The following is a 21,465-nucleotide window of genomic DNA, read 5'->3' on the forward strand; positions in this document are numbered from 1 at the left end:
TGACACCTGAATATTTGTTGTCATCTGCTTTGCTCAGACATGGTCATGGGCAAGAAATACATTTTTCTTTCATACTTTATTTACATAATGGTATTTAGAAGAAAAATCCTGGCATGTCTGATGCAAGGGAGTCAAATGAGAGTGAAACTGAGTTGCCCCAGAACAGAGATTGTGATCATTGCAGGAGGGGGCTGATGGCAGAAATCACCTGAAAAGGCTCAGTTCCCCTGGGTAATAGACAAGTTAATTAAAATGGCGGTCAAAATCAAACCACACACAATAAGGAAAATGTGGGGGCCCATGCATGTCTTGACTCTGTAAAGCATCTTAGCTACCCAGCTCACCTCCTGCTCCTTCAGTTTCTGCTTTTGCCTCTCCACCTCCTGCCTCACCTTCGACAGGTAGCACCTATAGGCTTCCTGATCCTCACTCTTGTCACCACTAAGGAACACACAGGCATGAAGGAAGAGGTCATTGCTGTAGAAAGAGCAATGCTCCAACTCTTGTTCCAGCCTCCTCACCAAGGTCATGAGCTCTGCCAGCTGTCCCTGCTGCTCTTCCCCTGAGGCCCTGTTATTAAAGGCACAGTACCTCCTCCCACACTCCTGAACCAGGCTGCACAGGCTGCGGTTGTCAGTGTGGGTCACAAACCCATCCAAGGTCTCATCTGTCAGGTCTTCCTTGTGGGTGAAGAAGATGATCATGTGCTTCATGACTCCAGCCCCAAAGATCTCCTTCACCCTCCTCACAGCCATGGTGTCCTGGGCTGTGAAGCGTCCCAGCTGGGTCACCAGCAGCAGCACGTGGGGTCCTGGGGCACACAGCAGGTAGCAGTCTCCAATGTCCTTGTCCATGTCTTGGTTCTGAGCCTTTGACTCAAAGATGGGGGGTGTGTCTACCACTAGGAAGCTCTTTCCGTTCCATGTGCCTATCTCTGCCTGACTGATCCTGGTCACCGACTGAGCTCTGAGCCTGGACTCGAATGCTTGTTGGCAGAGGATGCTGTTCTTTGTGGCACTTTTCCCACAGCCAGATTTGCCCACCAGGAGGATCCTCAGCCAGTATGATTCTGCTGCATGGTAGACTCCCCGGGTTCCTGTGGACAAGAGAAGGTTTATGCCTCACTTAGCTATTCTTTGGACTTTGACATCATGGGTCCTTGCAGATATCTTCTGAAATCAGTGGTCCTCAGTCCCAGAAAAACAGGTGTTATTCAAATGTTCCCAACTGTTTGCCTATAATTTTAGGTGGTTCTTGGCTTCCATGAAGTCCCTGTTGGGAGCCCATTTTAGAACACATGGGCAGTGGGTAGGACTGCCACAGGAGAGAGAGGCTCTGTTCCATCTGTCCCACAACAAATATGTCATTTCTGAATTAAGGGTCCCTGTGCTCTCCCCTGGAGGACACTCAGGGCATCTCCCCAGAAAACTGGCTGTGAAATAAGTTTGAGTTTAGAAGAGGCAGAGATGAGAAGTCATAAGTGACAAAACAGAGTCACCTCTTTTACCCACAATGTTCCAGACATGCTGTGTAAGTGTGCTCAGCGTATGTCCCCAGGGGTTATTTCAGGTGGAAGAGCTGTAGTGACTCACACTCGGGACCAGCTGATAGCCTAGGAAGCAAAGTGGGATTTGAGACGAGGGATGATGACAGTTAATACCAGGTCAAAGTTGGGAAATGATACAGAGTGGGCCTCTGAAGAAGGGAAGAAGAGAAGATGGTTAGAAACTCTTAGGAGTACACATGCTGAAAAGGTCATCTATTTGTCCGGGTATAGTGATATGTTATTTGTGCTGGAATGTGATTTTATTTGTATGTTAATAAAGTTGCCTGGAGATCAGAAGTCGCAGAGAGCCATAAGCAGGAGTCAGGCAGTGGTAGCACACGCCCTTAATCCGATCACATGGCAGGCAGAGTTTCTGTGTGGTCAAGGACACATCCAAAGCAAGGTGATCTGAACTTTTAATCCCAGTACCAACCACAGAGACTTGGAGATCTGTATAGACAGGCAGTGACAAGGAAATCATGTGGTTGGGTTTAGAGCCAATGAGAAGGCAGAACAGAAAGGCAATAAAAGGACAGGACATAGGAGAAGGTCTCTCTCTCTCTCTGAGGGGAAGGATAGCAGTGAGTGGTAAGATAAGGTGGTCTTAGCTCTTGGCGACTGCTTTGATCTCTGGGCTTTTAAATCTGCATTTGGCTCTGTGTTTCTTAGTTAATAAGACTATTTAGAATTTCATCTACAGCCGGGTGTGGTCCAGGGCCCTTAACAAAAGGAATGCTGGAGGGACACCATGAAGCCAAGAGCTCAAATATCCAGCATTGAGATTTGATGAGGATCTGGGGCTGTCTTATGAGTCCAAATGAATTCTAAGTGCACTGTAGACACCTAAAAATCTATCATTTGGGGGAAAGATGGGGTGTGGCTCAGTGGTAGAATGCCCATTTGACACAAATGAGGCCCAGGGTTCAATTCTCAGTATCACAGAAAACAAAAATCTATGTTATTCCTTTTACTCTGTGCTGGTGTTTCCTTTCCCTTAGTGTTTTGGGGGAAATAATCACTTTAGGGGACCTTCTTTTTCTTTCTTTCATTTCTTTTTTCTTTTCAGATGAGAAGAAAGAGAAACTATGTCACTATTTAGTTCCAGACCTTCTAATTCTAAATGCATGTCAGAGTCAAGTTTCCCCATATTGTGTGGAGGAGAGTGACACAGTGGAGTGTGTGTGTGTGTGTGTGTGTGTGTGTGTGTGTGTGTGTGTGTGTGTATGTCTGTGTATGTGTACATGAAAACAACAACAGCTTTATGTAAGAGATTGGAGACAAGGGGAAAAACAGCAGCTGCCTCTTTCTTCTCCATCTTAACTGAATGTCGGAACCTTTTGTGTGGTGGGATGAGGGACAGTGACTCCCTCCCCTTCTCAATCTCTTTAGGACCTTGGTGCTTTCTTACCTTCAACTATAGTTCCGTATGTGTTCTTCTGAAGGCCTTCCATTCTCTCTGGAACCAAACTAGGCTAAAAGTTAAAGTCAGGTCCACATGGGAACTGGTCAGACACTTGGACTCAGGTGACTCGGGATAACGGTCTGCACACGGTCATTCCCATCGCTAACTCTCCCAGCGTGTTTTACTTTCACACATCTGTAAGTAACTCGCCGGAGTGAGGCAGGGTCGTGGCAGCATAGTGTGCTGTTGCTTTTCCTCACTCATGGGAAAGCAGATGTTCTGCTACAGATGGATTGATTATCTCCACCAAGCTGAAAGTGTAAAACGTGGGAAGCATTCTTCTATGGGCAAGGACTAGACTTAAAAAACACACAAACAAACAAAAACTGAACCATATAGATGAACCTGCCAGGATAGAGAAAATAATTGCTCTGCTATGAATAACATTGGTTTGTTTGAAGAACCAGGCATTTCCAGGGTGCAGAAATGTCCCAGAGGCAAAGAGGCAAATACAACATGCTTCCCTGAGGGGATGGAATGGAGGATGGCCACTCCTCCAAGGGCTGGCCTGAGAGGAAGGAGGACAGGAGGGGCTGACAAGGCTTCTGCCCCACACATGCCTGGAGAGAGTGTGTATACCATGTACCATGATGGAAAGAACCAACATTCAGGACAAGATCAAATTCCCCCTGGGAGTTTAATCAAGCATCTTCCCTGTTTGGCTCTGAGGTCTTGCTCTGCCAAAAATCATGGTTTTTATATTTTAGCACATTCAGCCAGAAACTGGAGCAACCACGGCATAAATATCCTGTCTAAAAGTGGTGTAATGTTGTGTCGCTGGTTTTTGGTGGGATGAAAAGAGAAGCATTCAGTAGAAAGGGCTAGCCTGTGACACCAGCCACCCCTGCGTGAACTCTTGGCTCATGTTAGTCAGCTGGGTTTTAAAAGCTTATAGTTTTAAACCATATTCGTACTTGAAGGAATGCACATAAAAAAATAGAATTAAAAAAAATAGATAAATAGGAACAATAAATCTTAAAAAAACATAGAATAAAATCAAGTATCCGCCATTTGCACCGAACAAGCATAAATGGTTTGCTGGTCTCCCCCAGTTGCACCATCTGGTTAAAAACTAAAACATCACAGATGTACTTCATGGGTTTCGGTTTTTTTTTTTTTTTCTCCCAAACTCCTATCTCATTCTCTCATTCTGTCCTTCACAGCGATCAGTATTTTGACGCTTTTATGTGTTTGAGTATTTGCATATGTATTTACATCCAAATATGCAATAATTTAGATAATTCTCAGTCCTGTTTTTGCATGTTAAACTTCTACATATATGCCATTTTCACAGCGTCTTGTTCATTTTTTATTAATAGACATCCAAACTGTTGTGGAATCATTTTTTTCCACAATAAAGAATGCTGTAAGATAATCCTCATAGGTACCCCTTGGCACTCCTGTTGAACAGTTCATCTGGGGTACACATTTTCTGCTAGCTAGATATGGCCAGGTTTAACTCTTAAGTGGGTCAAGTCAGTTCTTGCTTACCCCAGTATCTCAGGAAACCCCCCAAATCTCCATAGGTGTTCCATGGTGGCACACTGCATTTTTATCACCCTTCTGGACACAGGACTGGTCATGGACTGAATTGAAAGCATGGCATGGCTTATGTGCTACGCATAGGGCTTCTGCTATTTTGTCTCTCACAATTTTATTTTGCAAAGAAAAAAATGGCTCTTCTTGGACCTCTTCATAAAAGCCCATCAATTCTTTTCACATTTTCAGAATATCTTAAGACATCTCCCTCTCCTCCTCTGTCCCCCTTCTCTTCCTCTTTCCTGCTCCTCCTGTCCACCTCCTCATTCACCCCTCCACCTCTTCTTCCCACTGAACTCTTCTCCATCTCTTTCCTTGCATCCAGAGAAGGGCAGCCCTCTCATGACCATCTCTTAGGAACTGTTCTTATCACTGTAAGCTATGGCCTAGTCCTTATGAAAATTCTTCAAGTCATAGAACTCTGTTTCTACTGAAGGTCCGAGATTTGAATGTGAAGGATATGGTGTCAGTGTTGATGAAACTGAGCTTCCCCACCATGACTATCCTCTGCAGACACTCATCATGTCCAGGTTTCTTGCATGCCCATATTTCCTCTTGTGTTCCCTGTGCTGTTATTGACAGGCCACTGGAATTTTTATTAAAGTTACACGAGCTGCCCAGAGTCATACGTTTGCCTTATAGCTAACTCTCCCCAGATGGCTCCCTTTGTCTGTGTCAGCTCTTGGATTTTTCAGCCAGTGGGGAGATGGGGAGGTCATATCCCCCCTAGAACCCTCTGTATAATGCTGCAGTCCCATGCTTTGGACACAAGCCCGTACTGATTGCTGGAAGTCTCTCCAAAATCAACCCAGAGAATTGTGCTTCGATTTCTACGTTCATGCTTTCACAAAACAAAAATACCACTGTGCCCCCCCCAAGAATTATTCAAATATAAGACTGCATTAGGGGTCTGTTCTGTTTTGAAGGATTTCAGTTAGAACCTGACTTGGTTCTCAGTGCCCCTTGCATGTGTACAATGTGGCTGTCACAACCAAACTCAGCAACCCCAACAGGGACGTTTTCTGAATCATTTTCTGAAAAATCAGACAGACTACAGGAGACCTATGTCCCACTAAGAGACCAATTTGTTGGTAGGTATGAACAAATGCCCAGAGGTGAGACAGGGAGCATGAGATGGAGACCGGAAAATGAATCACAGACCAAACCGGAGAGACTGACAACAACCTAGGAGACGAAAGGGGAGGGGAGGGGAGGGGTGTGATGGACGTGAAGCCATGTGGCTGTTAAGCCTGCAGAGCACACACAGTGGGGAGATTGAGAATGGACGGGGATTTCTCCTCCAACAGGAAAATTCTGCTAATTTCCCACAGTGTGGGTGCAGAGGCCATGGGAGATCGGCAGGCAGTGTGCACGCAGCAGCGGCTGACAAGGGGCAGGCATTACTCAGGGACAAGAAGGCAGAAGCAAAGGCACCCAATGAACATTCTCGTCTGAAAGCAGCCAAGCCGATTTATCACGACACTTTATTTTACCCAGCAGTGAGAACGCAGCTCAGGGAGCTGCTTTCTGAGAGACAGTCTTTTTGTCTTCCTTATTTCGGGTACCAGGCTGGCAGCTATGACTCGGGGCCAAGCAACTGATGCACAAGCTCGACTTTGAGTCCCAGAACTCAGTGAAAAGCTGGAGATGCTGGCCTGCATCTGTAATGCCAGCCGTGCACACAGTGAGGCAGCCGGTGGAGAAGGGAGAGCTGGCCAGAAGCTATGGGGCCAGCCAGCCCACGGTGCGGCCAAAATAAGAGGCTGTTCGCACCAAGTAGAAGGGTAGAAATTACTTCAGAAAGTTGTCCTCCGACCTCCACAGGTGCCCTGTGGCACCAGTGTGTGCCTGCGCTCCCTCAAACAACTAAAAATAAGCACAAACATTTTCACTGGTATCCACCGCACCCATCTGCCCCTCCCCTGTTCCTTTATGTCCAGGTACTGGAGTCCCAGGGCAGGTTAGTGTACAAGAGTCCAGGAAACCGCACCCTCTCCTGTAAGGTTCAGCTGACAAGGGGAGTGTTCATGTGAGTAGTGAACTCAAGCTGTTGACCGACCGACAGCAGTGTCTTGGGATGTGTTATGGGAAAGGTATGAGCTACCTGGGGCTGTACAGAATTCGGTGGTTTTCAGAACAAAATCATAAGATAGAATTCACTGACTCTGGTATATGACAGGGCTATAGATGGTCATTGTGGAGTTTCTGGCCTATGGGAAGTTCAGATGGGCTGGGAGCAGGGTGACGCATTTCTTTACCTGATGGCACCTGTTAAGTATTGAGCCTTGAGCATAAATCACAGCTCTGGCTTATACAGGTTCTCATCTCAGAGAATTCCCCATGATGCTTTCTGTTGGCAGAGAAGTGTACTTGACTTTAGATTATGAGCACTAGGTTTTCAAGGGTCTGGGGAGGTGACACACTGAAAGACTGGAGAGAGAGAGAGAGAGAGAGAGAGAGAGAGAGAGAGAGAGAGAGAGAGAGAGAGAGAGAGATTAAAACCAATTAGGTACAGCCTTCTGCAGCATTTGAGAAGATATAGCTCAAGCTGAGCATGGTGGTTTGTTTGTCAGGGGGCTGAGGCAGGAGGATTGCCTTGAGTTAGAAGACAGCCTAGGCCACTGAGTCAGACAGGCTAACAAGAAGCCATAGCTCTTCCTCAAGAGGATGTGGTAGCACCCTTTATGGGTGTCATTGTCCTTTATCCTGAATTCTGTAATGACCAGCTGTGTCTGCTCTCCAGAGGGATTCAGCTGTATCCGGTTTTATGTTTTGTCTTTATCCAGAGGGAAATAAGTTTCTCACGTCCTTAGGACAAAAGGAAGTTCTGCAATAGGAGGAAAGAGCTGTGCAGCCAGACTTCAACCTAAGTTAGAGCCTGTGTTCCATGGGGTGAGCCTGGAAGAGAGATTTTTAAAAGATCTACATGTCAAAGCAAAGGAGGGGAGGAAGGACAAAGGGTCTGGAAGGGTTTGTTGTTGTTTGTTTGTTAAGAAAGAAAGAAAAGGAAAAGAGAAAGAATTCTGAGGGATGGCTCTGCTCCCCTTGGAGAGAATTCTTTCTTGTTTTGATTTTTATTCACCCCTTGGCTTTTACATTTTCAAGTAGTTTCAACCCAGTAGACAGTGATGGTGCAGGGTGGGTAGGGGTGAGGAAATCAACCGGCCATGATCCATCCTGACAGGGTGTAACTCTTCAGACAAGGCCAGACTCTCAGAAACCTCAGAGTTCAGGACTCTTCTCTCATTGTTACTGTTAATTAAGGAAGCAAAATTCCAGACCCTTTGCTTTGGTTTGAACAAGGAAGGAAATCTCTGGCCAGCTTATGTCACTAGAGATCTCTGTGGAAGGGAGGCCAGGAGGACTGTAAGAGCCAGAGGTGGTGGGTGACTGCAAGAGAACAGTTTACCAGACAGAAGAGGGCGGTGCACATAGGAGCTCACACAGGCTGTGAGGGCACGCACAACACCTGAGCAAGAGCAAGCCAGGCAAAACCCCCACTCCAGCCGGGAAGCTATTCACGAGTTATAACACCTGGAGAAGGAAAATCGGTTTTCTTCAAGGAGATGACACTGGACATGTCAATCACATCCCAGGGCAGGCCTCAGGCTCAGGAGTACTTGGCCAACAAATCCAACTTCATGTTGTTGTTAAGGCATAAAAAACATCAAGTTCAGAGAGGAGGGAGGTGGAGAGGATTTGGGAGGACTTACTTGGGGAAAGTGAGAGAATATGACCAAAATATATTATATGGAATTATCAAAGAATAAATATAAAAAAGAAAAGAAAATGCTCGTTCTTTTTGTGCTGTGATTTTGTCCCCATTTACAAGCTACCAGGTGTGTTCACTATTTCAAAGGAAGAATGACCCACAGAGACGATGGAAATGTCTAAAGGAAGCTTTAGTTAGACAAATTTATTTTTAAAACTCTGAATGCATAAAGTTGAGGCTCATCACCTCCCAGCCTTTGCAAAGCTGTTGTCGTGTTCCCGGTACTGTGAACTCTGAGCAGAGTTCCAAGTAAAAATCAATTTTTATAAGATTTCCTTCCTAGATATAACATCTTCTAAGACCAGCGTTATCTGCTATCCTGGTCCCGGATGGCCTGGGGCATCATTCTGTGGTACAGTACGCAGATCAGGATGGCCACACCCAGGAAGATAATCATGCCCCGTCTCCTGCCTGGCCAGTAGGATATCATCCATTTCCACACCTCAGTTACCAGCCTGGTGGGCAGGGACCTCTGCATCCGTGCTGCCACCATCTCTGCCACCTTAGTGAGTTGGTCCTGGGGGTCAGCGCCCCGCAGGGTCCTCACCAGATCATACACTTCATTGGTGTAATATGCGCCCCCTTGCTCCCTCACCAGGCCTGAGACCAGGCCCAGCAGCTGTTCAGCTTGTTCCTAGCGCTCCTGGCCGGTGGCACGGTTTTTCAGGGCACACACGCGGCCCCCGTATTCGGTCACCAACTCCCGCAACGCACGGTTGTTCATGAAGCGCACGTAATCCTGAAGAGGCTCTCCAGCCAGGTCCTCCTTGCGTGTGAAAACCACAACAGTCAGTGCCATCACCTTCTCCCCAAACACCCTCTTCACCCTGGCCAGCACCTGGCCGTCCTGAGTGGTGAAGCGACCCAGCTGGGTGACCAGCAGCAGTCCATGCGGCCCAGGGGAGGACAATAGGAAACAGCTGGCTGTCTCCATGCACATGGGGTCTGTCTGAGAGACCTCAGAACTGAAGACATCTGGGGTGTCCACCACCTCCACCTGCCAGCCGGCCCACTTCCTGCTGGCCCAGGAGCAGGCTTTGGTGACAGGCACAGCCCCCAGCTTGGAAAGGAAGCACTTCTGGCCCAGGATGCTGTTACCTGTGGCACTTTTGCCAGTCCCGGTCCTGCCTACCAGGGTGAGCCTCAGTAGGGGCATCCGTGGGGCCCGTGAATCCTCCTCTGAGCCTGAGGACCAGATATGGCAGCATTGAGTCAGAGTCATGGCTTTCCCCTAGGACTCACCTGTGTTCTAGCCTTCAGCACAAAAGGGAAGGACCCACAGTGCCTGCTCCCCTTGGAAGCCTGGTGCTCCCATCTGCTTTGGGCTCTCAGAGCTCAGGCTCCTCCCCATCTTTCTGCATTTGGATTCTCTGTGCACCTGCAGGTGCTCCCGCTGCATTTCAGAAGGTGCTCATGATAACTCCTGGGTCCACCAGGGTCTCTGGTCCTGCACACACAGGCCGACCTGATGCTGATCTCACCCTAATGTTCCCCTCACATGCTGGCCATTGAGCACATGGGAGCCCCTCAGTACCAGACACGGATTGAATCACAGCCCACCAAGTGCTCCTTGTGTAAGGGCAGGGAGTGCTCAGTCTAGGACATAACTCTTCTGCAAAAGCAGAGATAATGTGGGGCTTTCAACTGGGTTGTTAGAGAGTGAGAGAAGAGAGCTCACCCTCGTCCTTCTTCCTCCTCTCTTGTCTGAAGCTGGCTCCCTAAAGAGAATGCCCCCCTTTTAACTTTTTCTTTATTTATTTTTTGTGTCTTTCACATCATGCATCTCTATTCCATTCATTTCTCTGTCCCTTTGTATCTGCCCTCTGCCCTTGTAACCCCCCAAAATAAAAAAAAATAAAATAAAATTTAAAAGAAGAAGGAGCCGGGCGGTGGTGGCGCACGCCTTTGATCCCAGCACTCGGGAGGCAGAGCCAGGTGGATCTCTGTGAGTTCGAGGCCAGCCTGGTCTCCAAAGCGAGTTCCAGGAAAGGCGCAAAGCTACACAGAGAAACCCTGTCTCGAAAAACCAAAAAAAAAAAAAAAAAAAAGAAGAAGAAGGAGAAGAAGAAAAAGATAAGGGAAAAATCTGTCTCATCACGGAAGCTATAGTGTTACAGGGAGTCACACAGTAGACCCTTTATACATATATCTTAATTGCAGGTGTTCCTTGCTAAGAGTCATTGGTCTGGTTTGAGGCCTCTGGTTTCTGCTAGACTACCAATGCTGGATCCTCACTGGAACGCCTTTTGGTTATCCTGTTGTTGCCCTGTGTCATGGAGATCCTGCAGCTTTGGGTCCCTTTATGTGCTCCAGCAGATCACAGATGGGGTGGATGTTAGGGTGGGTCAACTCAATCCTGGTTCTGGGCCTGGGTAGTTGCAGGGATGATCAGTCTGCCAGCTCTCCCCTGTCTTCACCACCAGCATGAGCTCTCCTGCATTGCCCTGGCTAGTTCACCCCTTGCAGCAATGAGCAAGGGGTGGGGCCAGTTCTCCTGTTTTCATGTCCTCAGGGTCAGCTCTCCCACACCTACATCCTCAGGGCCAGCTCTACTGTGTTGTCCAGGCATGGTGTAGGGGCCACTCTCCTGAGTGCTGCAACTGATGAGGGGCAAGGACAGCTTTCCCGCCTGCCTCAGGCATGGATGGATGGGGGGAGGGGGCATTTCTCCCTGCCCATGCCACTACATGACAGATGAGTAATAGGGACAGCTCTCCCATGCTTACAACTTCAGGGTTGCCTCACCCACACCTACGCCAACAGGATTGACTCTATTGTGCCACCCAGGAGAGGTGCAGGGCCTGCTCTCCTGAGTGTTGCAGCTGAATACCCCCCTTTGAGATGATATTTTATTTATGGGGAGCATACCACCATGTCCTCTGGAGGCTAAAGGTCAAGTTTCAGGAGGCAGTTCCCTCCTCCCATCATATGGACTCAGGAATTGAAATCAGCTCATCAGGTTTGGCTGTGTGTGCCTTTACCCACAGTCATCTCCCTGATCCCCAAAATACTAAATACCCAGTTAGTCCCCCATTCTGGAGACCTGGTGAGTGAGGCTCACTCTACTGCTAGATTTCCCATCCTCTGTGTCATCTTTGTGGAGAACAGAGTAGGTTTAGGATCCTCCTTCATGCTTAGGAACCAGTGACAGGCTGGTCAAAGCTCTGAGCTTCTCTCAGCAGAGCAGGGACAGAGACATAGCCAAATGCAGGACCCAGGTCCTGCTGTTTCATCCCAGGGGCTTCCAGACCCGAGGAAGCTCCACCCACTTCTTACCCTGAGCTCCACACCAGCCAGGACACCTTGAGAGAAGGGCTCTTACCATAGGTGCTTTCCTCGTCTCTTGCCATCTTCCTTCCCCCCATGCGTCTCAGAGGACTCTCAGTTCCGATTTCCTCATCCATGTGCTCATTCCTGCCACAGGTAGCAAGGGGCAGAGGGGGGAGGACATCTTTCCCTCATCCATGCCACCACATGGCAGACCGGGGAATGAGGTCACTCTGTTTCTCTGGAGCCCTCAGGACTGACTCACCTGTGTCCTCAACCACAGGGCCAGCTCTAGTGTGCTTCCTAGGTGAGAAGCAAGCCTATGGTGAGGTGTGGGGCCATCTTTCCCGAGTGTAGGGGCTAGCTCTCCCCTGAGGGGTAGGGCCAGCTCACCTGCTGCAATATCAGAGAGGGGCAGGACCAGTCATTCCAGGGCCAGTGAAAGGCGGGGTTAGCTCAACACAGCATATCGCCAATAATCCTCATGCTAACACCAGCTCTGGACATCACCACAGACCACAGCTGCATCAGAACCACAGACCCAGACATGGCCCTCAGCAGCAGCTCAGGCCAGACGCCACCACAGCCTGGGCAGCATAGGCCCCTCAGATCAGCATGGCCCTGCAGCAACATGGCCCCTAAGCATCAACATGGTCCCAGGTGGCTAGCCAGACCCTGGGCATCTGCAGATCCCTTGGTGGCAACTGGAGCCATAGACACCATCCTAGACCCCAGGCTCCACAGGGCTATGGACCCAGACATGGCCCTTTGCAGCAGCCCTGGCCTGGACAACATCATGGCCCCAGGTGACAGTGCAGGCCACTCAGATCAGGATGTCCCTTATAGCAACATGGTCCTCGGACACCCTCATAGCCCCAGGTTGCAGCCCAAACCCTAGTTATCTATGTGGCCTTTGGTGGCAACATGGGCCACAGACATCAACACAGACCCTGGCTGTGGAAGGACCATGGACCCAGTCGTGGTTCTAGGCAGCAGCCTGGGCCAGATGACACCATGGTCCTAGGTGGCATCTGAACTGGCATGACTCCCACAGCAGCAAGGCCCTTGGATACCAACATGGCCCCAGGGGGCAGCCTAGACCTCCCAGCATCAGCAAAATCTTCAATAGTCTCAGGAGCCCCAGACATCAACACAGACCCTGCATGTGGCAGGGCCACAGACCCAGCCCTGGTCTGGATGATACCATGACCCCAGTTGACAGCCCTTGCCCTGGCAGTGGCACAGCCCTTGGATGCCAGCATGGTCACAGGTTGTGGCCCAGTCCTTGGGCTTCCACATGGGCCCTGGCAGCAACATGGGCCAGGGACATCAACACAGATCCTGGCTGTGGCGGGACCATGGACCCAGGCAGGGTCTTCAACAGCAGCCCAGGCCAGGTTGTCACCATAGCTCCCCCCCCCCACCCTTTAGCCATGCAGGCCACCCAGATTGGCATGGCCCGGGGTGGCATGGCCTCTGCAGCGCCACGGCCCTCAGACACCTATGTGACCCCACCACAGGCGCCTGCACGGGCCCCCAGTGATGAAGGGAGCCACAGATATCAACTCAGGGCCCCTCTGCTGCTCCAGGGCCTCAGATCAATACCTGGCCCTAGGTCGTAGCCCAGACCCAGACATCTTCCTGCACTCAAGTGGCCAGCTATGTCAACCTGTTCCTCACCACCCTCACCCCTCTGGATCCGCTTCTCTCCCCAGCCCATGAACAATTCTGCCTCTCCCTGTCTTCTGTCTCCCAACTCTGTACTCTCCCACCACAATGGTGCCCGACCACCCATCACCAGTGTGCTTGGTTGAATAACGCCTGTCCCAGCCGTAAGGATGGCACGGAGATCGTGGTCCTCCAGACCCAAAAGTCTAGGGGTGGAAGATTCCATCTGTGTCCATCACCGATTCAGGCCTGGGTGGAACCATTACCTTTGGAGATGATTCTAGACTCTCTTTGTTCTTCTTACAGCCTCCAATTGTTATTTTCCTCACTAGGAATTGAACCCAGGGCTTTGTGTATGGTAGACAACCACTCTACCACTGAGCTAACCTTCAGCTCTTTTAAAATCCGTATTTTGAGACAGAGTCTCACTCACTAAGTTGCCCAGGCTGGCCTTGAATTCACTCTGTCCTTTAAGCTGGCCCTGAGTTTGTGATCCTCCTGCGTCAGCCTCCCAAATAGCTGGGATTATAGGCCTGCACCGTCAGGCTCTGATTCTGTTGCTGGTATTGTTTGTTTTTTATTTTTCATTTTAATTTTAAAGATATTTATTTATTTATTTATTTTTATTTATGTAATCTTCCTGTGTGAGGCTGTGCCAAGGCCTTTGTCCTGTTTATATTGGATTGTTTTCTTAGTATTGGACTTAGGAATTATTCATATATGGTTCTGGCACAAACCCAGAAACATAGGTCAACATTCTGTGTTCTCTTGAACAAGGAACCCAGAAATAAAGCCATGCAGTTACAGCCATCTGATTTTCCACAAAGGTACCAGAGACACATGCTGGAGAACGAACAGCCGCTTTAGCAAAGGGTGAAACCGGGCATCACCTGCCGAGAACTGAGACAAGCTTCACATCTCTCACCTCAGACAGCAATTCATTAAAAATGAATCAGAAACTTTCGTGTAAGGTCTGAAAGCTTAACATGGCTAGAGGGAACATGAGGAAAATAGTTGAAGATCTAGGCCTCTTTGCGTATTCGGTATCACCCTGGGCATGAACCAAAACACAGGTTTGAAGCCTACTGTGGCGCCTTAGTGTGATGGGTTTGCATGTCCACTTGCCACAGATCCGAAGAACCAGAGTAGGGAGCTGCACCTGAAGAACTGTCCTGACTGCCTTGCCCATCGTGGGCTGTGGCTTCTGGTGGCAGGGCAGGTGGAAAGGGTGTGGCCTAAGGAAGACCACCTGCCCTTTGCTCCTGAGGCGCCGCCGCCCCCCACCCCCCGCTGCTGATTCCTTCGCTGACATCAGACCAGCATTTTCAAGTTTCACTGTGGGCTAAGGACCAGTGTGGCTCTTCAGGAAGTGTCTGGGTCCTGGCACCAGACTGGGACCACTGAGCCACCCTGCCCTGGGCACTGAGTAACTCCCAGTTGTTGCATCCTGCCCCCCAAGTGAGAGACAGCTACAGGGAGACTGCTCCAGCAGTTGGGGTATCAGCCTCAAGGACCTAATAACTACCAGGTCCTCAGCTTTGAATTCAAGGTTGTCCTTAATACATAATGAATTCAAGATTAGCCTGGGCTACCTGAGGCTGGATCTTAAAAAAACAAAACCAACCCAAAACAATTAAAAATCTTTTTTGGAATTTTTTGGCATTTTAGTAGACATCCCTAAAAAAGGCTTCAACTTGACAACACTGAAGCACCCCCTAAGTTACAGGACAATATTTCTGTTTCTTTAAAGGCAAACAGTCTCTTCATTGGCTCCACCCTTAGAACTTCCTGACTGACAGGCTTTAGGGAATAGGCAGTTTTGCTTCATACAGTTGAGCAGAAGCACAGGCTCTCAGAGAGACCTTGAACTCTCACTACTTCCTGAAGAAGAAGGTGAGTCTGTCTGGGAAGAGACCTGGAGGAAGGGAGCTGTGAGAGGCAGTAGGGGATGGGGCATCTATGCGGGTGTAGGTGGTGAGTCCGTGGCTCCCCAGGGAGGGCTCTGCTGGTGGGAGTGGTGATGGTGGAGATAAGGGCCGAGGAGGTGAATTAGCTTGCTGTGGTTCCAATCTGCCTGTAGGTAGCTGTGGCACAGGACACAGTGTAGCCTGACACTCTTCACAGAAATTTCTGTGTCTCCACGGCAGTTTCCTCAGACCTGGGAGACAGCTCAGATCATCTAAGTCACTTTTCTTACCTCAGAAAGTCTGATGACCCTCTTACCTGCCCAGGTCATCCTGGGCAGAGGAGAGTTAGAATTCAGCGTGCTGACTCTTCCCACGGTACAATAGACAGCTCTGCATGGACAGCTGTGTGGCTCTGTGAGTATGGGGCGGGGCGGAGGGGGCTATCAATGCCAGATTAGCTGCTCTGAAGGCTTGCAGGGACAAGCTTGCAGCTGTGGCTCAGGGCCCCTGTGTTGCTTCCTGCTGCTCTTTTCCTTTATGACTGTATTTCTGTAACATCTGTAGCACCGCCTTGAAATCTGAGGGGATGGTGCCTCCAGCAGTTCTTTCGCTATTCAGATTGTTTTAACTGTCCTGGGTTTTTTGTTTTGGTTTGGTGTTTTGCTTTGTTGTGTGTGTGTGTATGTCTGTTTCTTTTTTTATTAATGTGATAAATGAACGTATTTCTTTAATACGATGTTTAAGGACACACATTAAACTGTGCACTAGTCAAATCAGGGGACTGAGCCCTCCACTTCCTTACTGTTTCTTATGTTTGCAGCCTTAGAACGCTTCTCATAGTTCTTCATAAAACATACGGTAAGATGTTGGGCATTACAGTCAGCCCAGTATGTGCTGGGCTTTCAAATACTTGGCACAGCAGAGGTTTGGGTGCACTTACTCTCAGGACTGGCATTGGGCGTGGTACCTGTTCCAATGCTGCATATAGGCTGGTAGCAGGAGTAGAAATACCATTTCTGTGCTATCACAAACAGTTTAAATGGCATCCAGATTATCAGGGTTTTAAAAGTATGCTGGGGGAGGTGGCAGGGGGTGTTGGTGGTGGTGGAGATGCTTATGAGATGGCTCAGCATGTAAAGGCACTTCCTGTGCAAGCCTGACAACCGGGGTTCAATGCCCAGAAACCATGTGAAGGTGGAAAGCGGGAGCCAACCCCACAAGGTCATCCTCTGACCTCTATAGGAACACTGCAGCATGCACGAGCCCCTGGGATTTCCCTGCAGAATCACATGGAGCAGCATTCTTGTGTTTAATTTCTCTGGTTCTTCCTTGGTAGTGCTTCTTCTCTCTGTCTCTACAAGGATACACGGAGATAAAGAGCACTGCACACATTTAGGGAGGGATGGGGAACAAGAAAGCACTGGAGCAGTTCCCGTTTTCCTAACAGGCAATTTCTCTCTCTTTCCCTTCCTTAAGATCTGTCACTCCTGATCTTCAGAGCTGGTTCCCCTCAACATGGCTGCTGAAAACCCCGAGGTGAGGCTCATTCTGGTAGGGAAAACCGGAAATGGAAAGAGTGCCACAGCAAACACCATCCTTGGGAGACAGGAATTTGATTCTAAGATTTCTGCCAATGCTGTTACTAAGACCTGCCAGAAAGCCTCCAGGGAATGGAAGAGGAGAAACCTTGTGGTGGTCGACACTCCCGGGCTGTTTGACACCAAGAAGACCATGGAAACCACCTGCACTGAAATCAGCCGCTGTGTCCTGTACTCCTGCCCTGGGCCTCATGCCATCATCCTGGTTCTGCAGCTTGGACGCTTCACCGAGGAAGAGCAGAAAACTGTTGATCTGATCAAGGGTCTTTTTGGAGAGGAAGCTATGAAGTACATGATTGTCTTGTTTACTCGAAAAGACGAGCTGGAGGACCAGAGCCTTGATGACTTTTTAGTCCAAGCAAATGAAAAGCTAAAGAATATCATCTTGCAGTGTGGGAAACGCTACCTGGCCTTTAATAACAAAGCAGTAGAGGCCGAGCAAGAAAATCAAGTACAGCAGCTGGTAGAACTGATAGAGAAAATGGTGGATGGAAACGGGGGTTCCTACTTTTCTGAAAAGATATATGAGGATGTAGAAAAAAGGCTGAAACAATGTCTAAGGAATCTGGAGGAAACTTATGCTCAAGAACTCAGTGCTGAAATCCAAAGAATAGAAAAAGAAAAGAAGGCACAAATTGATTCTGCAAAAAGAAAATATAATGAGAAAATGAGAAACATTAGGGAAGAGGCTGAAGAGAACATATTAAAGTATATTTTCAATAAGATACGTGAAATGCTTTCAAGACTTTGGGACAAGTTGAGATGGTGAAGTAAATGTCATTCTTTTTTATTAATGACATTTGTTCCTTGACAATTTCATGCATGTCTGCATATAGTATGTTCTGATTACATTCATGTCTTTCTGTTTGGGTATGTTTTTTGCTTTGTGATCCACTGAGTTTAGCTAGGTTCATGTGTGTGAGAACAGGTCGAGAACAATCTGTCAGAGCATGGTGAGCCCACCAGGAGGAGAGCAATGGAAGGCAATGACTCTTCCTCTCCCAGAATCCATCCGTAGTTAACACCTCAGCAGGGTGGAGTAGGTTCCCACGAGCTCCTCCTCCATCCAGGCCCAAGGCTGCTGTGGGCTTGTGATTGCAATGACTGTTTCTTGAAGACACAAGACGCGCGCGCGCACACACACACACACACACACACACACACACACACACACACAAGCACACACACACACACACACACACACACACACACAAACACACACACAATTTAAACTATTAAAAAAGGCAAGTCATTAGGAAAGCTGGCTGGAAGCTCTGTGGTGGGCCTCTGAGTTCCACCACAAGTGACGGAGAAGACATAGATGACCCTGTGGAATGAACTCTCAATGCTGGGAAGTACAAGATTTTTGTGAGATGTTCTAATCTTCAGGAAAAAACAAACAAACAAACAAACAAAAACAGAAAAATCCTTCTCACCATCTTCCTGGGAGAAGATGAGGTGCAGGTCTCTGAATTAGGAGGATGGAGGAGACTACAGAGTCCACTGTTTCCACTAACCCCTACTTCATCCTCTAGTAAGCTGGGTCTTTACAGCTGCCATTTCTGAACTTGAAGGGCCTTTTCTTTGGGCTTCAGTCTCTGCCCCCCACCTCTAGCCTTTCTGGGCTGTGAGGGAGGTCAGTGAACTCTCACCTCCCCTGTCTTCCAGGAGTTTGGCCTGGTATCTCATCCCCACTAATGCTTTTACTTTTATACCCTGTACGGCCCTGTGATCCCTCCAGGAGGCCTGTTGGCTGTGAGGCTTCCTGTGGTGTCTAATAGGTGGAGACCACAGTGTTACTGAACTGTTGATATTCCATAAGCCAACTTACCTTGACTTTGAAATCTCTGATGCGCTCGCTGTTAAATGGAACTAGAACACAGCCGAACAAAAATGCACAAAGTACTTTCACATAGTTACACAGACCCCCTCACGGCCATTCCTGCATTCTCAAGGATATTTTAAATAACTATTGCTTCAAAACAGCTAGTAATAAAAATGATTTTGTTTTTATTAATGAAGTTTGTTACTCTGGTTACTCTCCCTCCACCTTCTCCTCTTCCCTCCAACCCTCGCCACTCCCCAAAAAATTTCCCTCAAATTTATGACATTTTGTTTTGCTTTATGTCTCACAGAATTTAGCTAGGACTGCTCATGTGACCGTGAACTTGGGACAATACATTAGAGGCCAATGCGTCCAGCAGTGGGGACACAACTGGAGAGTCTGCTCCCCACCCCCGCCAATTCTGGAATCTGTTAGGGGAGTGATGGCACCAGTGGTCTCACCCAGCTGTGAACTTCATGCAGCTTATTTTAACAATTTTATATGGGGGGGGTTGTGTTTGACTGCATGGATGTGTGTGCCTGGAGCCCACAGAGGCTGTAGAGGGAGTCAGATCCCCTGAAACTGGAGTTGGAGATGGTTGTGAGCCACCATGTGATGTCTGGGAATCCAGCCTGGGTCCTCAGAAGAGCCACCAGTGCACTTCACCACGGGTCCATCTCTCCAGGGCAATTTTGCAAACATTTATAACGAATTTGCTAAGTATTTTATTAATAGTTTAGGCTTTTAAAACTCTATTACAATGATTCTAAAGGTAGAGACACTGTACACACACCACACCCGCTCAAGATTGAGCTGTGAGTGGCCGGCCATAACTAGGTCTCTCCTCCAGGTGGAAGGCAGAGGAAAGCTCTGTTTGGGGTCAATACCAGTCCAAAGTGACACTCAGGGAGAACACTGAGCAGAGTTTGGTTTGCTGAGATCTCCCTGAGATGTTTCTTCATTTCCCAACCTCTCCCCATAGCCTGTTTGGGTACCATCTCATGTTAATGGCAGGATGCATGGCCCCTCCATCTTGCCTTACTCCCCTGTAAAGTGACCACAGCTCATGTGATGAGTCAGAGAGAAGCTGAAGGAGAGGGGACAGGAAATGTCTGTGGCTGATGAGGGGGGAAGTGTTTCAGGGGCACAGATACATTTCACACCAACTGTCTTACTCTCATAAGAGAGGCTTCTGGGAAATGGGCTGACATCAACTGTTGAGTCCACAAATTCTCGAGAATTTTAATGAAAAATCACCCTCTGGTCTCTTTGCTGTAAAATTTCAAATGGCGCACGCCTTTAATCCCAGCACTCGGGAGGCAGAGCCAGGCGGATCTCTGTGAGTTCGAGGCCAGCCTGGGCTACCAAGTGAGTCCCAGGAAGGCGCAAAGCTACACAGAGAAACCCTGTCTCGAAAAACCAAAAAAAAAAAAAAAAAAAAAAAATTTCAAATGAGCTGGACACAAGATTTGTATGAGTATGAGAAGGGAGTCTGCAGATTGAAGAAAAACGTCAGTTTTGTGTCTGGACATTTCTGCTTCCAGCATCCCGATTACTGAAGACTCCACATTCCCAGGCCCCTTCAGTGCACAGTTCAGTACATGGAACCTGAGAGGAGAGTTTAGAAGGCCCGTGGTGAAGAATTCACTTTGTCAGGGCCTATCAGCACCCACCTGGTTGCTTGGTGATTCTGTGCCAAGTTACCAGATTTCACAGGTGAACCTGGGGAATCAAAGTTACTGAATAATAGACTTTCCTGAAGGTAGGAATTTTTTCTAATCTGACTCAATACTCCTACCCCTGCCCCCACATCACTCTTGTTCATTGTGTTAGGGATCCAAAACCTAAGCTCTTCCTGCTGACCTCTGCCAGAGTAATTACCCAGAGCCGGTGGTCCCCTGGGTTTATAAAACATACAGATGGCAGGTTTTATGATAATCATAGTGTGGAGACGTGAGGAACCCCCTATATATGATTCCACTATATATGTGGAAAGTTTGAATAGAATTTGAAAGCAGACTATTCTAAGTTGAAGAGTTATGCATGGACCCTGAGGGAACCACCAAAAAAAGGTTGTCCTAAATAAGTCAACATGAAGAAATAAAAGGGAAATCACATAAGAATCATCCCCAAAGTAGACAGAATAGTAGAGAAAGGGAGAGAAGAACAGATTGGATAAGGAGAAAACTGGTAGCTGATAATGTTTTATTGTTAGAGAATTTTGTATGTTTACATAGTGTGTTTAGATCAGTTCCACCCCCATTACCCTCCCCTCTAATTCCTTCAGCCCTCTCCTCTCCTCCCAACTCTATGTCATCTGTCTCCCCTGAAATGGCCTTGTCATATACAGCAGGTACTGTTTTCCTGCACATGTCCACTGCCTCCAATCTTCCCATGCCCTCGTCTGCAGTGATCTCTGGGCCTGGAGGGGAGGAGGTATGATATAGATGTCCCGTTGAAATCCAACCGTATCATGAATTATATGAAGTATAAAATATCTAAATACCCAAATTGAAAGTAGATTCTACTATAGGCTATTGACAAGGAGCCCCCTCCCCATTTCTTTTTTTTTTTTTTTAATAGACATAAGGTTTTTTCTCTGATAACATGCAGTGGTCCATTCCCATCATTTCAGTGCACAGTCCTATGACTTGAATACGTTCGCAATATTTACAACCATCACCACTTGAGTCCGAATGTTTTTAACCATTCAAAACATTCATCTTGTGCCATGTAATGAGTCTATTCCTGTCTTTTCTTAGGCCCAGAAACTGCTAATCCATGTCCTGTCACTATAAATTTGTTTATTCTAGACAATACTGGAACAAGAACGGATCACACACTATTTTGCTTTTGGTGTCCAACTTATTTTCACATAGGA

General features: G+C 48.0%; 2 protein-coding genes and 1 pseudogene across 3 annotated transcripts; 1 reads left to right on the forward strand and 2 right to left on the reverse strand.

Annotated features, from left to right (window-relative positions):
- Window positions 1-218: 218 nt before the first annotated feature.
- Window positions 219-2,997, reverse strand: LOC128099541 (GTPase IMAP family member 5-like). The gene is made up of 2 exons (XM_052721504.1): window positions 2,955-2,997; window positions 219-1,096 (listed from the first exon to the last, which is right to left on the reverse strand). The coding sequence occupies exons 1-2, from the start codon at window positions 2,995-2,997 to the stop codon at window positions 219-221; spliced, it is 921 nt and encodes a 306-aa protein (XP_052577464.1).
- A 5,495-nt stretch (window positions 2,998-8,492) lies between these two features.
- LOC128098184 (GTPase IMAP family member 1-like) lies at window positions 8,493-11,684 on the reverse strand (annotated as a pseudogene).
- Window positions 11,685-15,091: 3,407 nt separating this feature from the next.
- Window positions 15,092-18,772, forward strand: LOC128098839 (GTPase IMAP family member 9-like). Of its 2 annotated transcripts, none has more exons than XM_052720279.1 (2): window positions 15,092-15,147; window positions 16,638-18,772. In XM_052720279.1, exon 2 carries the CDS (start codon window positions 16,677-16,679, stop codon window positions 17,526-17,528), a length of 852 nt encoding a protein of 283 aa, XP_052576239.1. In that variant the 5' UTR covers window positions 15,092-15,147; window positions 16,638-16,676; the 3' UTR covers window positions 17,529-18,772. The 2 variants fall into 2 exon arrangements, with proteins under 2 accessions (XP_052576239.1, XP_052576240.1); XM_052720280.1 differs by lacking the exon at window positions 15,092-15,147 and adding an exon at window positions 15,189-15,575.
- Window positions 18,773-21,465: the final 2,693 nt, after the last annotated feature.

The sequence above is a fragment of the Peromyscus californicus genome, unplaced genomic scaffold, assembly GCF_007827085.1.
Source record: "Peromyscus californicus insignis strain IS unplaced genomic scaffold, ASM782708v3 Scaffold_6__1_contigs__length_162567912, whole genome shotgun sequence".
Taxonomy (NCBI): Eukaryota; Metazoa; Chordata; class Mammalia; order Rodentia; family Cricetidae; genus Peromyscus; species Peromyscus californicus.